The 25,207-nt window shown below is 47.2% G+C and overlaps 1 protein-coding gene across 1 annotated transcript in view; it reads left to right on the plus strand.

Moving 5' to 3' along the window:
- RRN3 (RNA polymerase I transcription factor RRN3) overlaps nucleotides 1-25,207 on the plus strand; it is a 546,972-nt gene that overhangs the window by 5,148 nt on the left and 516,617 nt on the right. Inside the window, exon 2 of the mRNA XM_086941427.1 lies at nucleotides 1,668-1,782. Within this exon, the coding sequence (XP_086797553.1) occupies nucleotides 1,687-1,782 (96 nt within the window). The 5' untranslated portion in view covers nucleotides 1,668-1,686. The remainder of the gene's footprint in view (nucleotides 1-1,667; nucleotides 1,783-25,207) is intronic.

The following is a 25,207-nucleotide window of genomic DNA, read 5'->3' on the forward strand; positions in this document are numbered from 1 at the left end:
TTTACAACAGTATACTCTGCCACACTGTGCACTCTGCCACACTGCACTCTACGCCACTGCAATCTAATGTTACGGATGTACTCTACGTCAATGCTTTCTACACCACTCAACTCAAAACCAATGCACTACGCAAATCTGCTCTGCACCTCAGTACTTTATGCCACTTCACTAGGCCACTCGGCTCCTCTCCACTCTGATGCTCTACTCCATTAAACTCTGCTCCAATGACACTCTGCTCCACTCTGTGCCATTCTACAACACTACTCAATTATACGACGCTCTGCGCAGTTCCCTCTATACCCCTCCATGCCACTTTACTCCACTCTGTTCTATGACACTCTACTCTACTCCACTCTGACAGTCTACTCAGCTGTACCACTCTATTCTACAGCACTCTACTCCACTCTAAGCAACACCCTCTAAGCTACTCCTCGACACTCTGTGCCACTCCACTGTACTCAACTCTGACACTGTGCTCCACTCTGTGCCACTCAACTCTATGCCCTTCCACTCTACGACATTCCCTCCCTCCAATATGCTTCACAACACTGTACGCTACCCATGACACTCCACTTCACTGTATGTCGCTCCGTAACACTCCATTCTACTCCACGTTATGGCACACCACTCCACGCCACTCTCCTTTACCCTACTTACTTAGCCATGCTGAACAGCAGCCACCCTGGTGTAAAAACAGTGCTAAAGCATATTGGCAAAGCCAATAGCTCTTGCACAGGCGAGACCTATTGGCTTTGCCAATGCTTGTTTCCTGTAGTTCTTTTGTGGGTAGAGGGTAGAAATGGCCCGGGAGTCCTCGTATTTTGAAATGCCCTGTGCTTCACCCCACAAATTTTGCATTCCTCCTCTCACACTTCTCTCTCCTGAAACACGCATCCTGGGACCGGTTTCAGGTTCATAACCCTCATCAGCCAGGCTATCTTGAAACCATTGGCAAATAGAGCAAGGGACCCACGTCTGGCCATACCCTGCCAAATTGCAGTTCCCTAAATGCATTCGCAAAATAGGTCATCACAAAAATTGAGGTTCCCTATTTTGCGATTTGCTTTGTCCTTGATGCATCCCAAATAGTAAAATACCGGTCGCAAAGGGGCAGATTCTGAGAATCGGCCCGTTTGCGACCAGTATTTTGATTGATACATGTGCACCATTAACTTTATTTCAGAACTCAGATGACTGTATTTCTCAAGAAGTCTGATTTTGAGAAAACATCAAAGTTAATAGAGCTGCATTTTATGCAGTGCTGGTTACATCATCTCAAAGTAAATCCAAACTCTGTTTTAAGTTGCACGACTAGTTGCAACCCTCTGCCCGTGACTGAGGTGAGCAGGATGTGGTGAGACTGTGACAGAGCTCAGGGAAATCATTGCCCTCAGAAGGAAACAAAACTGTGTGAAGGATTTTTTTCTTGTGTGTTGTAATCTGTATGTGTGTCTAGGTTAACATTTCGAATAGGGTAGGTTAGCTCTTATCTTATGAAATATCTTACCTTATGTTTAAGTGCCAGTGTTTGTTCCTTCTCTGTTGTTCATGGCTCAAATCATCAAGGAATTGGTCTGCTCGTATGAGCATGTTGAAAATATATTGGCAAATATCATGGTCTGTGTATGAACATTTTGTGTGCTTAATACATGTTCATCTTCTCTCAGTGTTGGAACAGGTTGAAACATGATGGCAGACAGCGACGAGTTCCTGATCCCAGCCCCAAAGAAAACAGTCCGTTTTGGTGGTACAGTGGCAAATGTTTTGCAGAAATATAAGCAGGTGAGTTACACTGCATTTGATTTTCCGATAGCAAGGGTGTGTAAATACGGATATTGGTTTTAATTTGTTTTAGTGAATGATATGAGCTGTCATGAGTAGGTGGTAGTTTATTTATTTCTCGTCTTGTTTTGTAGGCTAAGCTGGGTCTTCTTAAAATAATTAAATTGCCAATTAAAATAAGGTGAAACATTTGTGAAATAGGGTAAATGATAAGCATGGGCGGAAAATCCGTTCCGCTCGCGGATTTTCGGGAAATTCGCAATCCGCGAGATTCGCGAATCTCCCGCAAAATCCGCGAGCAGCGGATTTTGCTCGCGCTGCTCGCACTGTTCGCGTGAGTTCGCGCCCCGCGAATAAGTGCAAAATTGCAGAAATACGATCTTAGCAAAACTGAAAGTAACTACTTACCAGGTTCAAAAGTTCAGGCTCATCCTTAGTAGCCATTTCCTGTAGTGCTTCCTGAGGGGCCCCTCCAGAGTTCAGTTGCCAGTTGAAACTATTATGTGACCCTGCTCTGAACCTCAGAATAGTTACACATATGCCACAAAGGTCCTGAATTACAGCTAAGGGAGACAAGCAGGAGCCAGGCTGGAAGTTAAAATCCATTAATCAGCCCCTAATTCATTATTGTCAGTTGGGGCAGGGCAGGTGTTGTAACTAATTTTGCAACAATGAAAGCACTTAGCAAGTGCAAAAGATCACTAATCAGGGCGCACTAAGGAAGCAGGTGCCAGCTAAAAAAATATTCTGTGACACATTAATCAGCCCCAAATTAATTCAGGTCACTTGAGGCAGGGAAGGTGTGCTTTGCTTTGCCGAAAATAATGTACACTGGACAACCAGAGGGTGTGGTGATGAAACAGAGGGTGGCATGGGTGGGCCAGAGGGTGGCATGAGTAGTCAGAGAGTGGCAGTGGTGACAGAGAGTGGCAGTGATGAAGAAGAGTGTCCCAAACAGGCTGGACACGTAGAAACAACAAGTTCGCAAAACTTGCGACCCGACAGGTAAGTTCGCAAATTGCGAAATTGTAAAAACCCTCGCGAACTGGCAGAAACACGGGCGAACACAAAAAAAAAAAAATCCGCAAATTCGCTGGAATTCGCGGATTTTGCGGATTGCGAATCCGCAAATCCGCAAAATTCGCGAACGCGAGATCCGCAGAATTCGCCCATGCTTAGTAAATGATTATATTCCTAACTCTAAATGTATGATAAGGAATTTCTCTACTAGCACTGAAGCACTTCTTTTGTTGTACAAATGCTATAAAACCAGTATGATTTCACCTTCTAGGGGCTATTTGATCATTGATGCTCAGATGCATGATAAGTAAAAAAGAATTGTGGAGTGGAGTGGAGTGAAGAATAAATGGATAATTTTTATTTTCCACTTAAAATACTATTTTTTATTTTACATCTTTGCCCCATTTTATGAATCTATTAACAACCTAAAGTATCCATGAACTTCAGTTCGATTCTTAATCGGTTAGCCCATTTTGGTGAGTGGGTAAATTATATGGAGGGATATGGTATTCATTCTTACAGTAGTGTGTGAGAAATCACATAAAACCAAAGATATGATATTTTGGTTTTGGTTTCCGGTCCGGAGAAATGCTGTTACACCGAAAGAGTGGGAGCCCCTCTTGACTGCACAAATTAGTTAAGTGGCCCTTGGGACCTTATAAGGAAAATCTCAATTTGATGATCCAGGCAGAAGGAAATTCATGGCTTTTTTTAATACTTACCAATTCAGGAGGATTAAGCTCCTTTGTTACTTATTGGGGCATACTCTGGTTAGAAATATCGAAAGGAAAACTGAAGAATATCCCACAGAGCTGGGCATAGGAAATTCCTATCGCAACGATTTAATTGAAAAGAGCATTTTAGATTTATTGGACTTTGTGAATATTAAACTGTGAAGAGCCACTCTGGGCATTTTGTTTGAATACAAAAGGCCGGATATAACTTTTCTTCATCTTACTTTGTTTTTTTATCACCTAGCTGTCAACTGTGTGGGAGATTGTGTATGTCTTGTTTTCCTTCATGAAGAAGGTGGCAATATATTACAAGAACCACTGAATTGTGTCGACGTATAGATTTGTCTGTGCGGGATCCGCTCCATAGAGTAACATGGCAGATGGCTAATTCAGAGCAGTACGGCACATCATTTTTTATATCTATAGCGGGCCACACTATTGCAACATTCTTATGTGCACTGTCTTGTGTTTTCTCCCTTTTTAAATTGATGTGTGTTCCTGTATAATCCATTTGTTAGTTATATTAATTGTTGCGCCGCATTGCGGGTGGTTTGATTATGTAGAAATTATATTTTGTACTGTGATGCCTCCATCTTTTAATATTGCATGTTTTTTCATATGTTGTAAACAGAACTTTATATTAGTCCCTGTGAGCATTCTATAATAATGAGCTGTTGTATGTTAGCCTTAATTAATGTTCTGTACAAACCTAATGTGGGTGTGGTATCTATTGATGACCATAAAAATCTGGAGGGTGAGAGAAGAGTGTTAGGTGGTTTAAGGACCTATGTATGTGTGATTGGTTTTCCCAAGGGGAGAAATATTTTTATTGTTAATACAGTGCTCTGTCCCCTTGGGTGAAGAGCCCATGTGTCTTGTCTAGTAGAGTTGGCTTGAGAACCAACATTTGCTTCTCAACTGGCATTCTGATTAGGAATTTTAGCTTCCCTCACCAGTAAAAACTAGCATTGGCATAGCCAATAGGTCTTGCCTTTGGGACCTTATGAGTGTATAGCCATAGCTATTGGCTTTGCCAATGTATTTTATCTATGTTGTAGAGCAGTGTGGCTGCTGTGCAGCATGTTGAAAAGTTATAACTAAAAGGCGTTATAAGCCTTGTTCGTATCTCCAATACGTACAACATAACAACTCTATTGTAATTGTAATTGTAATTTATATAGCGCATTATCACCAACGGTCTCTGAGCGCTTGCTTTGGGAACCCGTCCTGGTTTTTCCCTGTGAGATAACCTGTACTGGGCACCCCCAAGGTGAAAGCCAGGCATCCTGCCGCGGGGGGCATAGTGGAGATTAAGCAAGCTATTGCCCGGAGTTGCAGAGTGTGTACCCGTGATTCGAGCAGGCACCAAAGCGAGAATTATCGAGTCCGTGGACATTTTGGGCTCAAGACCCTGCCGCGTCGGGAATTGAACCCTGGTCCCGGGTCTGACCTCTGCTTCATGGTCTGCCTCTTCTAACCATTGAGCCACACTTCTCCATAAATTAATAACTATTAAAAGCATAATTACCACAAAAAATGTATTTTAGTTTTTTTGTCCTTCCAATGCTGGCAACTTCTTCTTGCATGTTCTAATACTCTTTGAAATAGCTTTTTTTTTGTTATGGGTGGGCCATAAACAACGGGAGGGTGGAGGTTGGAAAATAGTACCTGGATTGCAACACGAGCAGCAGACGGACACTAGGAGAGAATCAACGGATGGCTGATTCCGAGAGCAGACAGAGACTGGTGCTGAGGTGGTGGTGCTGAACTGGTGCACAGGTAATGCTGAGCTGTTGGTACGTAGTTGGTGCTGTGTTGCTGCTGAAGTGGGTCTGCGCTGGTGCTTAGGTAGGGCTGCGCTGGTTCTGAGGTGGTGTGCTTGTGCTAAGTGATGCTTTGGTGCTCAGGTGGTGCTGTGCAGGTGCCCAGGTGGTGCTGTGCTGGTGCCCAGGTAGTGCTGTGTTGCTGCTCAGGTAGTAATGAGTGATGCTGTGATTAGGCTGTACTATTGCTGTGCTGATGCTATGTTGGTGAGTGATGAGATGCTGGAGCTGTGGTGGTGCGGAGTGATGCTATGCTAGTGAGTGAGGGGCTGCGCTGCGCTGGTGAGTGATGGGATGTTGCACCGGAGCTGTGGTGGTGCAGAGTGGTGCTGTGCTGGTGCTAAGTGATGCTTTGGATTGCGGAGCTATGCTGAGTAAAATACTGTTCATTTGTTGTGTTTAGAGTCTGCAAAGGCCTGCCTGTTATATTAAACAGGGCTGTAAATAAAATCATATGTATTAATTTAACTTGATGTTTCTGTCATTGTTTACTTATCTTATTAATCATATATCATTAATGCAGCTCTAAAGCATATCTAAATGTGCTTTAATTTTATATTTGCTGTTGAAATATGTACTGATAAAGGCTTACAAATACTGGCTTTATGTGGTTTTGCTTTTTTTTGTACCGGCCGGGACATTAAAATGTTGGTGGTGCCGTATGAATCCAGTCAGATAGCAGCTCAATCACAAGACAATTTTTTGTTGTTGCAGGAACAAGAATTTTTTTATTTGCTCCACCCTCCAACCCCGATTGATATCATAATAACAATAGTTTAACTTATTTCTGAAACTCTGCTAGCCAACCATCAATAACATGCTGAGTTACTCCAGGTGTCTGGGAATACATCCTGTATTACTTACTCAATATTCTCACCAGTCACCCGTCACTTTTACACTCCCCTCACTCACACGAGCACACTTCTCACCCTGCACTTGCAGCGATCACACTGCATTCACACCACTCATCATGCGCTTGAGATGTTCACCCAGCAGTCACACAAGCTCACTGCTCACCCTGCACTCATGTGACACTTCACTCACCTGTCACTCTTCCTTTTCACCCTGCAAGGTCACTCAAACAAGCACATCACTCTCCATACATTCATTCCTCCCAATCTTCACTTTAACAAAAACTCATATGTTCACATCACTGACCCTGCAGTCACTCCTATTATCCTACTCTCACACTAGCACATATCTCACTGTACTCTCACATAGGCACTTCCGTCACTCACACAGCTCACCCTTCACTCATGAGGGCACACCACTCGCACCACGCAAAAGGGCACAACACTCACCCTGAATTCACACCACTCCCCCTGAATTCCATCGTCTCACCCTGCACTCGCACTGGCACACATCTCAGCCTACAGTTTATTCACCCTGCCTGAACGTAGGCACAATAGTATGCCAGAAATCAGATGGGATACACCACTCGCCCTGCACTAACTCCTCTCACTATGCACTCACCAGTCCCTCTCATAGCTCACGTTTTGCTCTCGCTACTCACCCTGCACTCACACTAAGGCACACCACTCACCCTGCATTTACATCCCTCACACCACCCTACACACTCCTCTCACACTGCACGCACTCTCTCACCGGACACTCCCATCAGCCCTCCCCTCACATTGTATACATGCAGCTCACCCTACACTCACATCAACATATTTTTCACCCTACACTTCCACCACTCATGCTGCACTCGCACTATTCACCATCACTTACATACACACATCGCTTATGCTGCACGTATGTTTTACACAACTCTCATGAAATACACATTTCTACAAAGACACCCACAGAATACCTTCTCTTTCTGTAGTACTAGATGCCTACTTAATTCCATCTTCAATAATGGGGCTGGTGCAGGAGGGGAGGGTGGACTGAAGATGTGGGGTGGTGTGAGGCGAGGCTTTAATGGTATGTGACACCTTCAGCCATTTCTGGCTTTCCTTTCACCACAATGCTTCATTCCGGGACATGTTTTTTTTATTTTTTTTGTTTACGTTGTACATTGGGTCTGAAAATGCAAAGTGTTCCGGATAAAATCCATGGTTACTGAAGAAGTTAAGCATTTTATAAGTTCAACTGGATGCTGTGATATTACATGCTAGAAAGTGGATTAGCTTATTTCCAATATTGTAACTGCTTGAACCACATGTGAAACCAAATATAAGTCCTGTACAGCTATTTTAAGGCAGTGCACTTCTCATTCACATCATACTAGCAACAAAAACTGACAAGGTAATCTGTTATTGTTTTTGATTAGTGTATAGTGTCATTTATGGATCTTTTATGTGTGTTTGATCTGGTAAACCGTACTAAATTATGGGATAGAGTGGAGAAATTGGGTGTGGAAATAGAACTGTTAAACTGGATAATATATGTGCACTGGAAACCGTCTGTAAGAGTATGTTATGGCCCGACGAGGAATTCTACCCGTCTAATTCGAACTCTAAGGCATGTCTCAGGGGTGCATATTGCCCCCCTTTCTTATTTTTGCTTCATGTAAACAATGTCGGTAATTTCTTAATGGATAAGTGGAAAGGACTACCTAAGATGGGGATTCTTTTTAACCCCCATTTTATTGTATGCTGATGATTTAGGCCTTATTTTGAAACAGCTAGTGACCTCCAACTTCTGTTGGATTCATTTTAACCCCTTATAGAGAGTTTGGACATAAAGGTAAATGTTACTAAGTCGTATGTCATGACCTGTGGGCCTCCTAGGACAAACATGAAGTCACATCAAGTGATGTGGGTAGGGTAGGGCGCAGGGCAGGGGGTGTCCAGTTAGAAAGAACAAATACTTTTAATTATTGAAGATTTTATTTAATTCAACACTTTCCTAGCCTACCCCTTGTTATCCTTGAGACAGCAACAATTTATTAGAATAACAGAGATGGTCTAAGTTTGCACACAGGTTACATTATGAATCACGAACATGGGAGTTGTGTGAACTATTTTTAGCTGTATCGTATGTTTCCCCCTACATATTATCAGTTTTTATTTTAGTGCTAATTTTGTCAATATAATTGGAGATAGTGCCATGAGAGATGAGTTTTATTCGTACCATATACTTTTTGATGTTTTGTATGCATATTTTAATTATTTATATCTTAATTATTTATATCCTATTTCTCTGATCGCTCACTATTTTGAATGAACTATGTAAATGTACATTTTATTTGTTTGTGTTTTTTTTGTTTTTTTAAATCTTTTATGGGTTTTTAGGCCGAATAAAGACTGACTGACTGACTCTTGTACCCAAAACGTACGACCCTTCTGGTAAAAAAGCAATACAGCTCACAACCTTTGCATTCCATGCGGAAAGTGGATAAGCTTTGAACACTGATGTACGGTACTGTCGTACGGCTTATTCTTTCCCAACTAAAATTGTGCATTTGTTAGACATAACCATCAAAACTGTGCGAGACTGATTCCATACACACCGTACAGATATGTTTGCAGTAGTGCTGCTAGCTCGCAGTGCACCATTTGTACCCCTAACCATGCAAGGGGATGTATGACGTTACAACGCATCCTTTTACTCCGCATACCATTACAACGCGGTATTCACAACGCATACCATTACAACGCATAGCGCTTTGGGGTGCTGGATAGTGGTAAGTATAATTTACTATTCTAACTCCAGTCCCCGTGGACCCTAGGGAAGGTGTTGGATAGTAAATTAAACTTACCTCTTATCCTAGAGCGCCCCCCAGCGCAATGCGTTGTAATGGTATGCGTTGTAATGCCTGCGTTGTAGTGGTAGTGCGTTGTAAAAAATGCGTTGTAACAGGTGCATACCCATGCAAGGTAACAAATTGATGTGCAATCTCAGAACATGACAACCCAGGCTCCCCACGGAAATCGTGGCCGCAGATCTATAACCCTTTCGCTTAGTTACCAATGCGTACCCAAAAAGATTCACAGGAAATACAGAGTAAAGCTTTTCAATATTTATTGAAGCATTGCGCTGCAATAATAAATAGAAGAAAACAGAATAATGTGATGAGCATTATTAGGATGGTGAAAAAGATACATAGCTCAACCATTTTGCTGATTACAGAGAATAAATGCTTGCATACAAGTTCTGTAATATATTGTACGCCTACCTAGTGCATCCTCACCCATCCTGTCTAGGGTGAGTGTTTCTGCCAAATCCCTACAGGATGATGTAACTCCCCATTACCTGTAGGTAAGTGTCCTAAAGCTGCCCATCTTGTATAGAGCTAGACCGCATCCCTTGCATGAGGTAAACTAGAATCAGCCTAGCTAGAATTCCGGCATGGATCGACCTCTTAGTGCCAGTGAAATTCACCTCTGTCTAAAAGAACGATCGACGTTCTTTACATATAATAAAATTACACATATTTCTCTACAATCTAATACACAAGAAGGGATTATTTTCTGACAACCGCATAAACATGACAACTTTGTTTCCCTAGGACTGGAATAACTATCTTCGGAGTCGTGGAAACAATAGATAACTATTTTACTCAGTCAATCGTGCATGCTTCGTTTCTACAGAGTTGCAGAGAAATAGTGAGACAGGCGTTTTCAATAAAAGGATTTATTGAACAGTCTTCTTTCTCATGCAAGAGAGGTGAGCTGCTACAATCGTTAGGCAGAATGCAAAGTATAATGCGTACAGCGTAAACAGTAATATGAAATAATACTGTAAGAGCATTGTATGGTTTCTAAGCCATATAAAATACATACATAAATAACACAGGCTAAAATACTCAACTGGTGCTTCTAAAATACGCCTACCCCAATGTATCTAACCCAAGTCTAGTACGTGGGACTACAGATGGATAACAGCAGCTGGAGAATCCTTCAAATAACATGACAAGTTTGCCTTTTGCGCATTACATGCTCCATGAAGCTAAAATTCCCTGCAGACTAAGGAATGTCCCAAGGTACTCTTGCAGTCTATCTCCCTATTCCGACATCTATATTTGAAAGATAAGATCCATGACTCTTCTACATACCTCTCTCTGCCCATATCTGCCCCAATATGGTGTTGTAAGCAGTATTGGAAGTGAAATTTTCAAATTTCCAGATAAATCCATGGATTATCCAATCCGCTGAATGTATTTCTGCAACAGTGAATGATTTCTCTAACTTCTCTCTCTGTAGAATGGTGTATGTTGAGTCTTTTTTTGCCATGATTATTGTTTCGTGAGATTACATGGTAAAAGCAAGCTAGTGGCATTAAGGTTTTTCCTTGTAACGCATCCAGCACACGCTGTGTGCCAAGTCCAACTCAGTTACATGATAGCAATAAGCTGCGACTGCCCATGTTGTGAAGAAGACATGTCACTGTATGATGTCAATTGCAGAATGGACTATGTTACCAAGAAAGTGAAACCTGCTAGTTTGAGGAGTCATACCATTATCTACTACTGCCAGAGCCCTTTCTAAATTTACCCTGTCAATTTCGAGCAATCTCTCAGCAGCTTCCTGCTGTGAAATCTTTCACACTTCATTGTGTATTGCATACAGAAAGTACTTTTGACTAGGTCTTCGAGGAAGACGTTTTTGACCTTTCTTCTACCCCTGATTCTCTTTCTAAGTTTTGTTCCACCTTAGTTTTTATTTCTGAGTGGATGAGCGCTAATCACTTGAAGCTCAATCCAGACAAGACGGAACTTGTCCTCACTGGTGGTCCCTCGAACCCTTGGCCTCCTGCACACTGGCCCCTTTCCTTTGGTCCCCCTCCCTTGCCCGCTTCCTCCGTTCGTACCCTTGGTATCAAAGTCAGCCATGACTTATCCATGCACAGTCGGATCATTTCCGTCGTGTCTTCTTGTTTTTTGTCCCTCCGTCTTATCCGGAAAATTTCGCGTTTTTTTCCACCGACGCACTTAAAACCATAGTCATGGCCCTTGTCACCTCCCGCCTCGACTATGGGAATGGCCTGTACGTGGGCATACCCGCCTACGAAACCCGCCGACTCCAGGCCATTCAAAACCAAGCTGCCCGCCTCATCCTCTCCCTCCCTAAATCCTCTCACATCACCCCTGCTCTCAAGTCCCTTCATTGGCTTCCTGTCCGTTTCAGATCTTTCTTTAAACTGGCCTGTCTAGCCTTCCGGGCTCATTCCCGCTCTGCTCCCCTGTTCATCACTTCTCTCATGTCCCCAGCCGCACTCTTCGTTCCTCTTCCCTTTCTCTTCTCCACATCCCCCGCTTCCGTAAATCCAGAACGGGGGGCACCCGGTTTTTAGTTCTGGCCCCCCAGTTCTGGAACAGTCTTCCACTCTCCATTCGTTCCATCCCCATCTACACTCACTTCCACAAAGCCCTCAAAACCTTCCTTTTCTCTCAGGCATTCCCTTCCTAGTCTCCCTGGGTTCCCTCTGCGAGCTCTGATCAGGTCCCCAGCGCCAGGAAGCCGCTTGGCCGCAGTGCGCTTTACCAAATACTTTTTTCATTCATTCATTCAACTATTAAACAGTCGAAATCCCATGTCATCAGAAAGAAGGGGTAAATGTTTCATTGGTGACACTGTGGATTGTTTAACTTCCTAACATTAAGTTGTTACCACCCCATAGTGTTGTGTCTGCACGTAACGTGGGTCTGGCCGTTTGATCCTAAGCCCTTTGGTGTTAGCAAGATAATGTGTCTGACCTCTGTTATAACAGCTACACTAGCCATCCTCTTGATTGGTACCTGAAGAATTGTATAAGTCATTGCAAAGCATAGTGTCTGATGATGACCGTATGAGATTCTGTGTAGGGCGCTCAATCAAGAAATTGTGACTGACTGTCTTTCCTCTTCCTAATATAAATGAGTTGTTGTCCCTGGTGAAAGATTGTAGGTATTTCTCAAAACTGGATTTGAGAAGTGCCTATCATCAGATCAAGCTTCATGATGATTCTCAGGCTTTGGCGGTTGTCATTAAAGTTCATTCTTGATTATCTAGTGGGAACAAATAGTTAATTTCAGACATAAATTTTACAAAGCGCATCGCCATCTGAGGTGAGTCGCCCCTCATGCAAACTTCCAGTGCTTCTTTTTTTTTTTTTTTTACATATATCTTTTATTGTTTTCACAGAAGAAAAAAAAACATGAACTGTGCATCATTCGTTGTCTCACATCATAACAGTGTGTGTTATTTTCGCGGGGTGGTTCACAAAATACAGTGTTACATCGCATTTAGTACATTATCAGGTTCATGTTACATGCTATCTAGCTGTAATGGCATCTGCTTACTCCCAATAGTCTGGCAACGTGCGTAGTATTGTAGTCGCTGTCCCTTAGGTGCCACTGGGTCGCGGTCACCGGGGGGACCTAACCGGTATCTCGTGTCTCCTTTCTAGTGTCACGGTGTTGTGTATCTTTGCAGCAGTAGCCGCGGGGCCAGGGGATGGGACCAACGCGCCACTCGTTTGTGTCAGGGCGGGCAGGAGGATCCGCCGTCGCCTCATCTTGGTTCTAAACCTGATTGCCAATTGCAGTCATCGCCATGGCTGGTGTGTCAGCGTGTATCTCTCCCTCCCCGGTGGTCCCGTGTGCATCGAACGCCGTGTGGCGGCGGTCGGGTGTGATGGCCGCAACATGTACCCCTGTGGTCCAATTTTGTCCGCTGTTGCGGTCAAAAGGTCGGCTGGAAAATCACGGGGTAATTTGTGACCGTGGGAGGAGAAACGGAGGGGGTGGGAAGCTCAAGGAGAAGGGTGAGTGGGGATGCAATTGGTGGTGGGAGAAAAGGATGAGGGGGGGGGAAGAAGGGGGATGGGTTAGTTAACTTGGAGATGTGAATCGTGTGTCGTGGTGGGAACGTATCAATGTGGTGGGAGCTCGGAGGTGCTGTTGTATGTTAATTATGTCTGCTCGTCTATTCCTGGGAGGGTGGCACACCATTCAGAGGATAGTACATGGTGTGCGTGAGGTGGGGAGGGTGCCGTCGTGCAGGTTAGGTAGAAGTGCCACCAACAGGTCTTATGGTGTCTCGATCTGGTGGTTCGTGTTCATCCCTATTGGGGTCTTCGGGATTATGGCCCACAGTGTCTATTCTGTTCGCTGCGTCGTGTTCGCTTCTGGGTGGGTGTTGTTCGAGGGAACTCCCTGCGTCTGGCATTCTCTATGAAAGGAGCTTAGCGTTTCGTCCCATAGGGTCGCAATTGGGAACTTCCGCAGTCCTGCTGTTTCCTCATTGTGAAGGGTAACGCTCTCTGCTCTCGCCCAGTTGTCCAGGAAGGCGCGCCAGTGTACTGTTAGGGGCGGTTCCGCGCGTTTCCAATGTTTGGTGATGAGTCTCTTGGCCGTGAGTAGGCCTAGGTCCCAAAAGCGGGAAGGGACTTTATTGAGTTTGGTCCTCTTGTAAAGGCCCAGCAGACATGCCTCCCATGTGTGCGGTATTGGCATGGCTGTGCTCCGTTCGAGTAACGGCAGCACCGTCTGCCAGTATGTTTGAATCCGCGGACATTGCCACAACATGTGTAGCAGGTCCGCCCCTGCTAGTGTGGATCTCGGGCAACCCGATGCAGCGCCCGGGAAGTACTGGTTAATTTTATCTTGTGAGAGGTATGCTCTATGCAATATGTAAAATTGTATCAGTTTAAAGCGTGCGTTGCGGGGGATGTTTTTGGGGCTCGCTATTACCATCGCCCATTCCTTGTCCGTCCATTCTTTCCCTCTGTCAACCGCCCGTTTGACACGCAATGGCTGTAGGGTATGCTGCGTATGCGATAACAGTGCTTGAGTTAACCAGTGTACCACGTGTGAGCCGTTTCCCATTACGTGTAGGCATTGTATTAGCTGGTGTGTGGGAGGTTCCTCTGTAATATTTCCCCATCGTTGTGTGTATGCCTTGAGTATGGAAGCATGTTGCAAGAACTGTCCCGCCGGCAGTCCCGTATCGTTAGCAAGCGTCGCGAAAGGTATCGGGGCGCCATCGGCGTATAAGTCCGCCATGGTGTCCACTCCCGAGCGGGTCCAGTGCTCCATTGCTGCTTCGGTGACCACGGTTGTGGTCTTGGGGGTGCCTAGGAGCGGGAGCGCTGGGGCATATGGCTTAATGGTTTTTGTGAGTCGTAGGCTCCTAATATAGCATTTAGTGGCTACTGCTACGTGTAGTTGTGCCTGCCTCTTCGCTTTTGTCAGTGGATGGAACAATGTGTGGATCTGCAGGGGGGACAACGTGTCCACGTCAGTGGCTGTATCTTCTAGGTTTCTGCCAGAGAGCCAGGCCGCTACCCATTGTAGTTGTGCCGCTAGATAATAAAGCTCTAGGTTTGGTACTGCAAGGCCTCCATCGTCGACGGGCGTATATAGTTTTCTCAGTGCCACTCTGGGCCTTCCAGTATTCCAAATCAGATCTCTGACCATGGTTTCCAGCTCCTTGAATGTGCGGACCGGGACGTGCACCGGGATGTAGGCGTAGTAATATAGGAGCCTGGGTAGCACAATCATTTTTGTCAACGTCACTCTGCTTGGCACATTGAGTGGAAGAGTCTTCCAAAAGGCGACCTGTGACCTTATGGACGTGATGGCGCGTGTCAGGTTGCCATCCAGAATATCTGGGGGCGTTCTATATATATAGATTCCTAGATATTTGAACGTGGTGCGGTGCCACGGTAGCCGCTCGCCATTGATCCTGATTTTGGGTTCTGGGGTGGCAGGATCGAATGAATACGCCCCCGATTTGGCCCAGTTTACCTTTAGGCCCGACATGGTCTCAAAGGATCGGAAGATGTCTGATAACTCCGGCGGTAAGTGGGTCAGGTCTCTAATGTACAGGAGCAGGTCATCTGCGTATAGCGAGACAATGTGTGTGCCATCCGCTAGCGGGATGCCCCAGTGCGCGCCTCTGCTGCGCAATATCTCGGCGAGGGGTTCTATCGCTAGCGAGAAGAGCAGAGGGGACAACGGGCATCCCTGCCTGGTGCCTCGCCTGACTTTAATGGCATCAGATAGCAGCCTGCCCGTGCGGACTCGCACCTTGGAGCTTCTGTATAGCAATCCGACCATCTTGATGTAGTCATCTCCCAGGTCGAATTTACGCAATACTGCGAGCAGATAGGGCCATTCGACCGAGTCGACCACTTTTTCAAGGTCTAAGACCAAACATCCCGATCTCGGCCATCATCGCACTGCGTATTCCTGCACCCGGAATAACCTCCTTATATTCTGGGAGGTGCACCTAGTGGGCACAAAGCCGTTCTGATCGCCATGTACTAAGGTGGGCACCAAGGTTGCCAGCCGTCGGGCTAGGGTCGATGCCAGGATCTTGTAGTCCGTATTCAAGAGTGCCAGGGGCCTGTATGAACCGAGGAGTGTGTCATCTCTGCCTGGCTTAAGAAGAGACACTAATGTTGCCTCGTTCATCGACTGGGGCAAGGACGAGTCCTCCAGCTCCACTGAGTATATCCGGAGGAGTTCCGGGATCAGGATATCTGAGCAGGCCTTATAGTACTCGGCCGGTAGCCCATCTGGGCCAGGAGCCTTGCCATTCGAGAGGGCGAAGATGGCTTCACGCAGCTCGTCTGCTGCTATCGGTATTCCCAGGTCATCACGTTGGTCATCAGTTAGCGTAGGCAGTGCAACCTCATCTAGGTAGGCGGCAATGTCCGGCTGGGGAGTCCATAGTCTCGACTCATACAGTGCACGATAGTGTGTTACAAAGGCCTCGTGTATCTTCACCTGAGTGTATACTACTGGGCCGTCAGCAGGGTGTATCGCCGTCACAGGTGACGATCGATCCTCGCGCCTTATCAGCCAGGCTAACAATTTGCCGGGTTTATCCCTTGTATGATGTGTGCGGGCCGAGTGGGCAATGTAGTTAACGTGTCTTAATCTATCAATCAGCTTGTCATGTTCCGCCCGCGCCTCTAGCAGTCTAGTGTTTGTGCCCTCAGTCGCTTCATGTTCCGCCTGCATCAGGTCGGACTCCAAACGCCTCAGATCCGTTTCTATCTGACGCCGGGAATGAACCTGAGTGCCCAGACATTGCCCCCTGAGGACCACTTTGAATGCATCCCATTCAAGCTGTGGGGTCGATGCCGTGCCCGTGTTTTCTTCGAAGTATTGCGTTGTTTGTGCGCATATGGAATTCATAAATGGGCCGTCCAACAGCAGATCAGGCTGCAGCCTCCAGGTAGGCACCGGAGGTCGTGGCTGCTCCCATGTCAGATCTATGAGGTGTGGGTTGTGGTCCGAATGTGTGCGGCCCATATAATAGGTGTCTGTTACATATGGTAGTATCTCGCTGGTGACCATGTGCCTGTCTTGGCGTACGTGTAGGGCATGCGCTCCTGAAAAGTATGAATAGACCTTGGTGTGGGGGTTGTGACTGCGCCACGCATCTTGCAAGTCCCATTGCGCGGACCAGGCCTGGAAGGTGTTCGTGGCGTTCTGTGCTTGTGAGCCAGGTGGCAGGGGGTGCGACCGGTCCAAAGTCAGATCTAATGTGCAGTTGTAGTCTCCACCCAACACCCACGGGATTCCATGCCAGGTCGCTAATGTACCTGATAATTGTGCTAGGAAATCCGCTTGACCCGTGTTGGGTGCATATATCGAGGCCAGTACCAATGGGTTCCCGTCTAATCTACCGTTAACCACAACGTATCTCCCTCTGGGGTCTATATATGTGTCCAGTACTGTCAAAGGGGTGCCCGGCCTCACCCACACCAAAGTTCCTCTAGCGTAGGAGGAGTAGTGCGTGGCATATAACTGCCCACGCCATCTGCGTCGTAAGGTACGAATTTCCGTTTCGCTAAGGTGTGTCTCCTGTAAGAGGGCTATTTGAATGTGGTGGCGTTTAAGGAATGAGTAGATCTGATGGCGTCGGGACGGTGTGTGCATGCCCCTCACATTCCACGTACATATTTTAACAGTAGACCTTGCAGATCTTCAACAAAACTCCCTTCCCGGCCCTCCCGCCACCCTCCATTGGACCTCACAGTTCTCAACGAGAAAATGCTCCCTTCAATACATCTCGGAAGTGCATCCACTTCAAAACACCACTTCATTGGGATAGGGGGGGGGGGGGGGGGTAAAAAACATGGCTAATAAAACGATGAGCCATTGAACGTGAAATACATGTAGAATACCAAAAGGTCGGTGGCCAAACGTGCCCCCGTCCATACTCTCAAGGAGAGCAACAAAGTCTAAATCTAAGGGGGTTGCTGTGCAATACGCACTATAACTGTAGTCTTAAGTCAACAAGGTTCGTTGTGTGAAGGCCCCTCACCTTCCCGGGACATGCATACCAGTCTAAACCATACTTTGAAAGGCATGGAACCATTCGCACATGCATTGAACATCATACATTACGTGTCCCAATCGATTGGTCGCCAGGCAAGTCTTCTCGGGTCTCGCGTGCCGGTCGCACACGGGCTTCTGGTCTGTCCCTGAGTTGTGTGTCCATTGGAGAGGTATCCGGTGTGTTCCTGCTCTTCTAGTTGCAGTCTGGTTCAAGGATGCCACATGTTGCGATGAGCGTCTCATGCGCCCGTGGCGTCACGGTGCAGTCAGTCCATCGCTCCGTGTCCACAGTGGTACTCCTCAGCAGGTGTCTCAGGGGTAGCGTAACCCGAGGTGCAATTAACCTATGTAATCCGCCGTCTGAGGCGTGACGTCTGGTCGTTCCTCCGAGGGCTGGGAGTCCGGTACGCCATAGATGGCTTCATCGTCACTAGGAAGGTCCCGTGGACTGCCACCCGCCGCTACACTCTGCATAGGGTATCGGCTGAGTTCCATCACCATGTGAAGAGCGTCCTGCTTCTCTTGTTGTGCGGCGTCTGCCGGGGGAGGTGTTCTTGCCGCTCCTCGCGCACTGTTCTGTGGTCTCTGACGGGGTCGGCGTCTCCGCTGGCTACCCCCGGTTTGGCGTCGAGTAGTGAGGTCTGTGGCTTCTCTTGGGGTCGTGTCCGTGCCACTGTCCAGCCATGCCTCCACCTCGTCTGGGTCAGTAAAGAAGTGTGTTCGTTCGCCAGCTACAACTCTCAATTTCGCGGGAAACAGCAGAGAGTATTGCAGGCCGAGTTGCCTCAGGCGTCTTTTCACCTCTAGGAAAGAGTGTCTTTGCCTCTGCACTTGCACAGTGTAATCCGGGAAGACTATTACTGTCATGTTCTCGATCCGTACATCTTGAAGTTTGCGTGTTTCACGCAGGATGGAGTCTCTGTCTCTGTAGTTCAGTATGCGGAGCAGCATGGGTCTGGGGTTGGAGCCCGTTGGCAAGGGTCTCGTAGGAACTCGGTGAGCACGTTCCACCACAAAGTGTGGCGAGAGTGACCCCTCTGGTAGTATGTCCTTCAGCCACCGTTCCATGTGTTCCTCTGGATTCCTTCCTTCCCATTTTTCCGGAACCCCAACTAGTCGCACATTATTCCTTCGTGCCCTGCCTTCCGCATCTTCGGCCCTGTCTCTAGGAATTCCACCCTGTTTAAGAGGTCCTGCATTTGTTTATTCGACTGGCTGACTTGGGGCTGGAGTTCCTTCATGTCGCTTTCCAGGGACGTGATGCGGTCTGCCAGTTTTTTGTGGTCTGCTCTCAGGTGCGTGAGGTCTATTACTAAGCTATCAATTTTGGTGGCCAGGGAGGTGCGAGTGAGCTGGATGGATTCCTCCAGTCTTTCCATGGCGGCCAGCATAGTGTCCAGTTTGTCCGCCGTTTGATCCGGATCGGCGTTCTTCCCAGTCTTGTCCATCTTACCCTTAGAGTTCGTGCTCCCCGTCCCGGTCCGGGTTCTGGGTCCGTTAGACATCAGTGCCCTGGTGCGCGTTCAGCTACAGCAGCGAGATCAGCGGCGGCGTGACCACAGGGCGATGGGCCGGGGTGTGGATTTGTAGTATGGTGGGTTCCGGGTTGGTAACAAATTGCTTGTAGTCAGCTAGTGATCAGAGACACCGTTGACTTTCTCTTCGGCCTCCGCGGTGATGCCCCGCAATTCGTGGTGCCAGCTAGGCTGCGGTGTCGTCGCACGTGTGCTGCGTAGCATTGGGGCCCTCTCCCCTGGGGGGTATGAACATGCAGTCTGGCTTTGTAGGCCTCTGCTCGCTCCTTGGGTGGTTCCTCGCCGTTAGGCGTGGCCAACAATGGTGGCGCTACACTCCTCGCACCCCCGTTCCTGTCCCCACGTGCGTGGGGCTTTTCAGTGGCTCGGTCCTCTCCCAGCCTCTGGCTTCTGCGCACTCTCTCCGCACACTAGCGGTGGGTGGACGTTCTATCCCCGGTTGCCTTCGCCGGTGCCTGCTCCCAAGTCACCGCTGCTCACCTCCGCCTGCTTCTTGGCGTGGGCTCCGTGGCTGGGGATCTGACATGGGGCCCCTGCGATTACCGGCTGCAGGCCTCCGGTCGGAGTGTGCTGCTTTTCCACACCTCACTCCTGTCTGCAGTGCTCCGGCGGGTGTGCCGTGTCCTCCCGCCGCCACTCCGCTGCCTCCTTCCCCTCGTGTGTGAGCACCAAGTCGGGCAGCGCTCAGGAAACGGTACCTTTAGCTGTTCAGGATTGGGTCCTGGGCATGCCTCATGTGCGACTGGGTGTCTCCGTCTGCTCCGCCAGTGCTGGTCGCAGGCCGCACTCTTGGTCCTACCTCTCCCGCTGGAGCCTCGGGCTGTCCTATGCACGCGCCGGGTCCTGAGTCGACGCACGCGGCTGTTGCTCCGCGAAAACCTTGGTGCGGTTCGGCGTCACCAATTATTACCAAAATCGGCTGGGCATTCGGTTATGATGTCCTGCAGCGGCGCCTGTAATTTTCGGTCAGCTGCAAGTGGTATTTTATCGGATAATTTCGCCGGGAAGGGGAGCTCGGAGCGGAGCTCTACCCGAAGACGCCCCGCAAACTTCCAGTGCTTCTTGGCATGTCCTGGTGTTGATAGAGAGCCAAATCGGACAAAGCCAAAAGGTTCATTGGGCTAGTAAGCGTCTACAAATGCACAAGATTTGAATCAGGTTTTCCTGCTCCTGGTTACAGAAACGGCATTGTGTGGAGGCAGCTTTCTTGTATCCTTGACCGAACTTACATGCCATCACTGGAATTAGGCCAAAACGTAGTCTCATTAGTTGATATTTTACATAAGGTTTCATGGGCGATGAAAGATAGAGTGGTAATATTTTTGAGGCGTAGAGTTTGGAAGCCCAGCTGCAGTGAAAGAGCTTTAATACTGATTGTGCTTCATGGTCATAGGATTTCGCCTCTATGGGCAGTGAAATTGACCATATATCCTGAGCCTTTAGAGTTTCCAGACAAAAGGTCAAATATTTATTCCACGATGTGTCAGGATTGCTAAGCAATGACCATATACTGCTCTTTAAAGTGTGAGAACTGGCTTGTTTTGTTTTTAGGCTGTAAGCAATGAATCTTGCACTTGTAATCCAGTGCTGGGAAGATAAGGAAAATTCCTTTTGGATTTGGGCTTGAGAGGTCGAGTTTGGCAGTTGGAATACTCTGCGGAAGCATGCTGCCTGAGCTCTGTCTAGCCAGTTGGTCATTTTATCTTTATAGGTTATAGCACCAAAGGCTATTGTTGGGAGGAATTTTGCACCTATCAGTCTTATTAGCGGGGCAAAATCCGGGGAGTGGAGGGCTCTCTTTGTTCTTATAAAAGCCTTCTCCAGGCTACAAGCAACGCCCTGCATTGCGGTTATATGCGCGGTCGGTCTCCCTTTGTGATCTATCCAGACACCCAGATATTTATATGCGGTGACTGATTCCAATGCCTTCCCCTCAATGAACCAAGTGCGCTTTCTTGTTTTCGAGAGGGATCCTACCATTACTTTGGTTTTGGTAGCATTAATCTCTAGTATGTTGGTGTTGCAATACAGGACCAGGGAGTCAAAGTCTTTGAACACCCACCTGAATTTGGTCGAGTAAAATAGTGTCATCAGCGTATTGCAAGGTTTGGATTTTTATTAGGTCAATTCTTGGTGGAAAGGCTCAACAGCGGGCCAGCCATTCAGGGAGGTCTGCAAGATGCAAATTGAAGAGTAAAGGTGCAAGGATGCATCCTTGCTTTAGGCCTCTGTTGGTATAGATTTTATTAGTGGATGACCATCTCGAGGTGACTCAGTGAATGACCCAGGTATCTGTGTGTAGAGCTATTAGTGCATTCAGTAAGGTCTGGGGAATGCCCTATTTTGACAATTTTTTCCAGAGTTTGGGCCGAATCACCAAAGGCACATTTCAGTTCACCAGCATGCCCTTCGGCTTGGCATTGGAAGCGAGCGTCTTTCAGTGGATGATGGTTAAGACTTTTGAAGGCGTTAAGGACGTTGTCTATTTCCAGACCGACATCTTGGTAATGGGAGGAACTGTGGAGAGGCATATTTCTACGTTGAGATTGATGCTAAAGAAACTAGAGGAATTTGGTCTCACTTTGAATAAAGATAAATGTGTGTTTTTGTGTGAACAAGTGGAATACTTAGATACACCATATCCAATGGGTGCTTGAGGCCTAAAATATCTATTTTAGAAGCCATAAAGAGAGCACCTGTGCCCGTTGAGAAAGATCAACTCCAGTCCTTTTTAGGGCCTGTGGAGTACTATTCTAAATTTGTAGACCATTTTGTGGAGAGGACTGAACCCTTGAGGATATTGTTGCAGAGAGGAGAGAAATGTGTCTGGGGGAGTGAGAAACAGAAATGTTTTGACATGATTAAGACTACTTTAAATGACGCAGGGATTTTGTCTTTACTTCACAACAAGGTAATGTGCATACGTTTTTTTTGTTGTTGTTTTTTTTATACTTGGCAAGCGCAATACGAGGTCTGTCATCCCACAGCAATTTTCTTTGCAGACCCTCAACTACACGAAAGTAACTAGCTGGAACAATATCAAGTGTGTTCTGAAGGGAATATAGAAAACGAGGGAGAGACATCATCTTGAAAAGAGCCGCTCGCCCGAGCAGTGACAGTGGGAGCTTCCGCCAGCCCGCAACATCTTCATTCAACCGACTCAAAGGAGGGAGAAGGTTCTTTTCATATCGAAGCACGGGGACCATCGAGACCTAAATCCCGAGATATTTGAACCCCTCTTGCGCTATCTGGATGGGGCAGTTACGCGGTAGGATTGGAGCATCACCACAAAGAACATAAAGATAGGATTTCGCCCAGTTGATAACCAAGCCAGAATTTCTACCGAAGGAAGCCAAAACATCACACATTACTATTAAAGATTTCCTGGGAGAAGTTAAGTAAAGCAAGATGTCGTCTGCATATAAGGAGATGCGATCTTCGAACTGCGGAGACCAACGAATACCCCTCATTGAGGGCTCCCAACGGATCCAAGCTGCGAGACGCTCTAGGGCCAATGCGAACAAAAGAGGAGACAGCGGACAACCCTGGCGAGTACCCGGCCCGAGACAAAATGGTGCCGAGACGTGTCCATTAACCACTATCTGGGCGAGAGGGTCCGCATAGAGAAGCCGCCCCCAGCTAATGAAATCCGATCCGAAGCCAAATTTAGCCAACACCGCCCACAAATACGGCCATTCCACCGTGTCGAACGCCATAGTGGCATCTAACGACGCCAAAATGGCCGGCTCACGCAGCGTCACGGCTCTCGCGAGAGCCCCGTGCAGACGCCTAAGGTTCAACGCCGTATTCCTGTGCGGGATAAAACCAGACTGATCCGGATGGATCAGCACACTAATGACTTTGATCAGTCTATTAGCCAGCAGCTTGGCCAGAATTTTAGGTTCGGCATGTAACAGTGAAATCGGTCGATACGAAGCACACTTATTCCTCGGTTTCCCTTTCTTATGTATTACCACTATCGATGCCAGCCGCTGATCACGGGGGAGGAGACCACGATCTCGGGACTCCAGGAACATGTGTCTTAGATACAGAGCAATCTTGTCCGGACGAAGCTTGTGAAGCTCAATCGGGAGACCGTTGGGACCCATCGCTTTGCCCGAGTGTAGGGAACGCATAGCTAACTCTACCTCATCTGCAGTGATGCTACAGTCCATGAGGTCTAGGTCCGCCTCAGAAAGGCTCAGGAGTGCAATATCTCGCAACAGCAAGCAAGAGTCCTCCTCCGACACGGAAGAGTACACAGTGTGGAAATAATCGGCGAAACATGTCACTATCCCTTGCGGGTCAGTGATCAGCACCCCACTCTCCATTTCGATTTCCGGCACCACACGATTAGCTCTATCTTTCCTATCCAACCATGCAATTAATTTGCCCGCCTTATCCCCAACATCATAGAGACTCCCCTGCTGTTCCCGACTAAGGGCCTTCGCCCCATCCGTTACCAATGTTCTATATTCCAGCTGCTTCAATTGCAGGACATGCAGTTTAGAGCGGGTCATCTCTTGTTCTTGTTCCAGTTCCAAATCAGCTATCTCCGTCTCTACCCATACCACATCCTTCTCCTTCTGCTTCTTAACTCCAGTAATTAACGAGAGAGGTTGACCCCTAAGGACAGTCTTGAAAGCCTCCTACAGCGATATCGAGGAAGAAACCGAACCCTCATTCTCCCGGAAATAATGATCCAAATCCTTTACAAGCTCACTGTGAGTCTTAGGATTTCGAAGATACCAAGGGTTGATAGGGGCTATCCTTCCCCCGGAGCCCGGCGCCAATTCAAACCGAAGCCACAGCGGGGAGTGATCAGAAATACCCCGAGCGATATGCCTGACCTCCGCAACATAGGACGCTTGTGTAGCCGGCACCAAAACATAATCAATTCTGGAGAGACTACCATGGGCGCCCGAATGAAACGCATACTGCCGCTGAGAAGAGTGAAGCAGTCTCCAGCAGTCCACCAGGCCTATAGTGTCAATGAAGTCAGGCAGCCAGCCATGAGCCCCCATGAGATCCCTAGGTGGATGTCTATCCAGCATGCCAGAAACCACCGCATTAAAATCACCACCCAGAATCAACCCCCCCCCCAGAGAGATCGAGTAGAACTCGTCCCAGGTCAGCGAAGGTTGTAGACTGCAGGCCAGGAGGAACATAAATAGACACCAGGGAAAGCGTGCGGCCCTCCCACCGTCCCGACACAGCCACATAGTGCCCACTTTCATCAAGGACCGTAGAGTCTACCTCAAGCGGGAGAGAGTTCCTAATAAGGATTCTAACCCCCCGGGACCCGGAAGAGAACCCAGCATGTGCCACAAGACAATATCCCTTCCTGTTCATGGCATGACATGTATTTCCTACTAAGAGGGTCTCCTGAAGTAGAACAACATCAGGGGATTGTCGTTTTAAAAGTTGCAATACCAACCTGCGTTTAATCTTGTCCCCCAACCCGTTAACATTCCAGCTCATCAACCTCAACCCCTCTACCCCCCATCATAAAAGAGAAAGAAGACCCAACCCCTGCCTGAGTCCAGCACGTCAATGAAAATTTCTTGCAATATTTAAAATTTCAAATCTTTATTTCGATCGAAATGATCATAAAAGATGTACAGTATAACACATCAATTAAAATTCACAAAATATCATTTAGTGTTAAATACACAAGTTAAAAGATGTTAAAACAAACAAGAGTGCGGAACAGAGGGAGAAGTTTTTCATGAGTCTCCTGCCATCTTTATGTAACGGGTCCGAACATGCCACATCGCAGTTAAGAATCGAAATTTGCCTAGCTTATGTAACGGTAAGTTTCAATTCTATGTCAGGACCGGAGGCTTCAGATTATGCTATATCTTCCTTCGCTTTATTAACCTAAAACTCCACAGCAGCTTAGGAAAATATATAAACTGTGAACAAAAAATGCTTTAAGACCTAAAGCATTTGAAGGAACGTTTAACAGCTCAAAAACCACAACTCCCAAGAGTCTCTTGTGTAATGCTAGTCCATAGTCCTTCCATTATGTCCATCACAGCTAGAAAGCCAGCCCTCTCTTCCTCTTCCTCCTCTTTCTTCGCTGCTCCC

This window comes from Lissotriton vulgaris, chromosome 10 (genome assembly GCF_964263255.1).
Source record: "Lissotriton vulgaris chromosome 10, aLisVul1.2, whole genome shotgun sequence".
Classification (NCBI taxonomy): Eukaryota; Metazoa; Chordata; class Amphibia; order Caudata; family Salamandridae; genus Lissotriton; species Lissotriton vulgaris.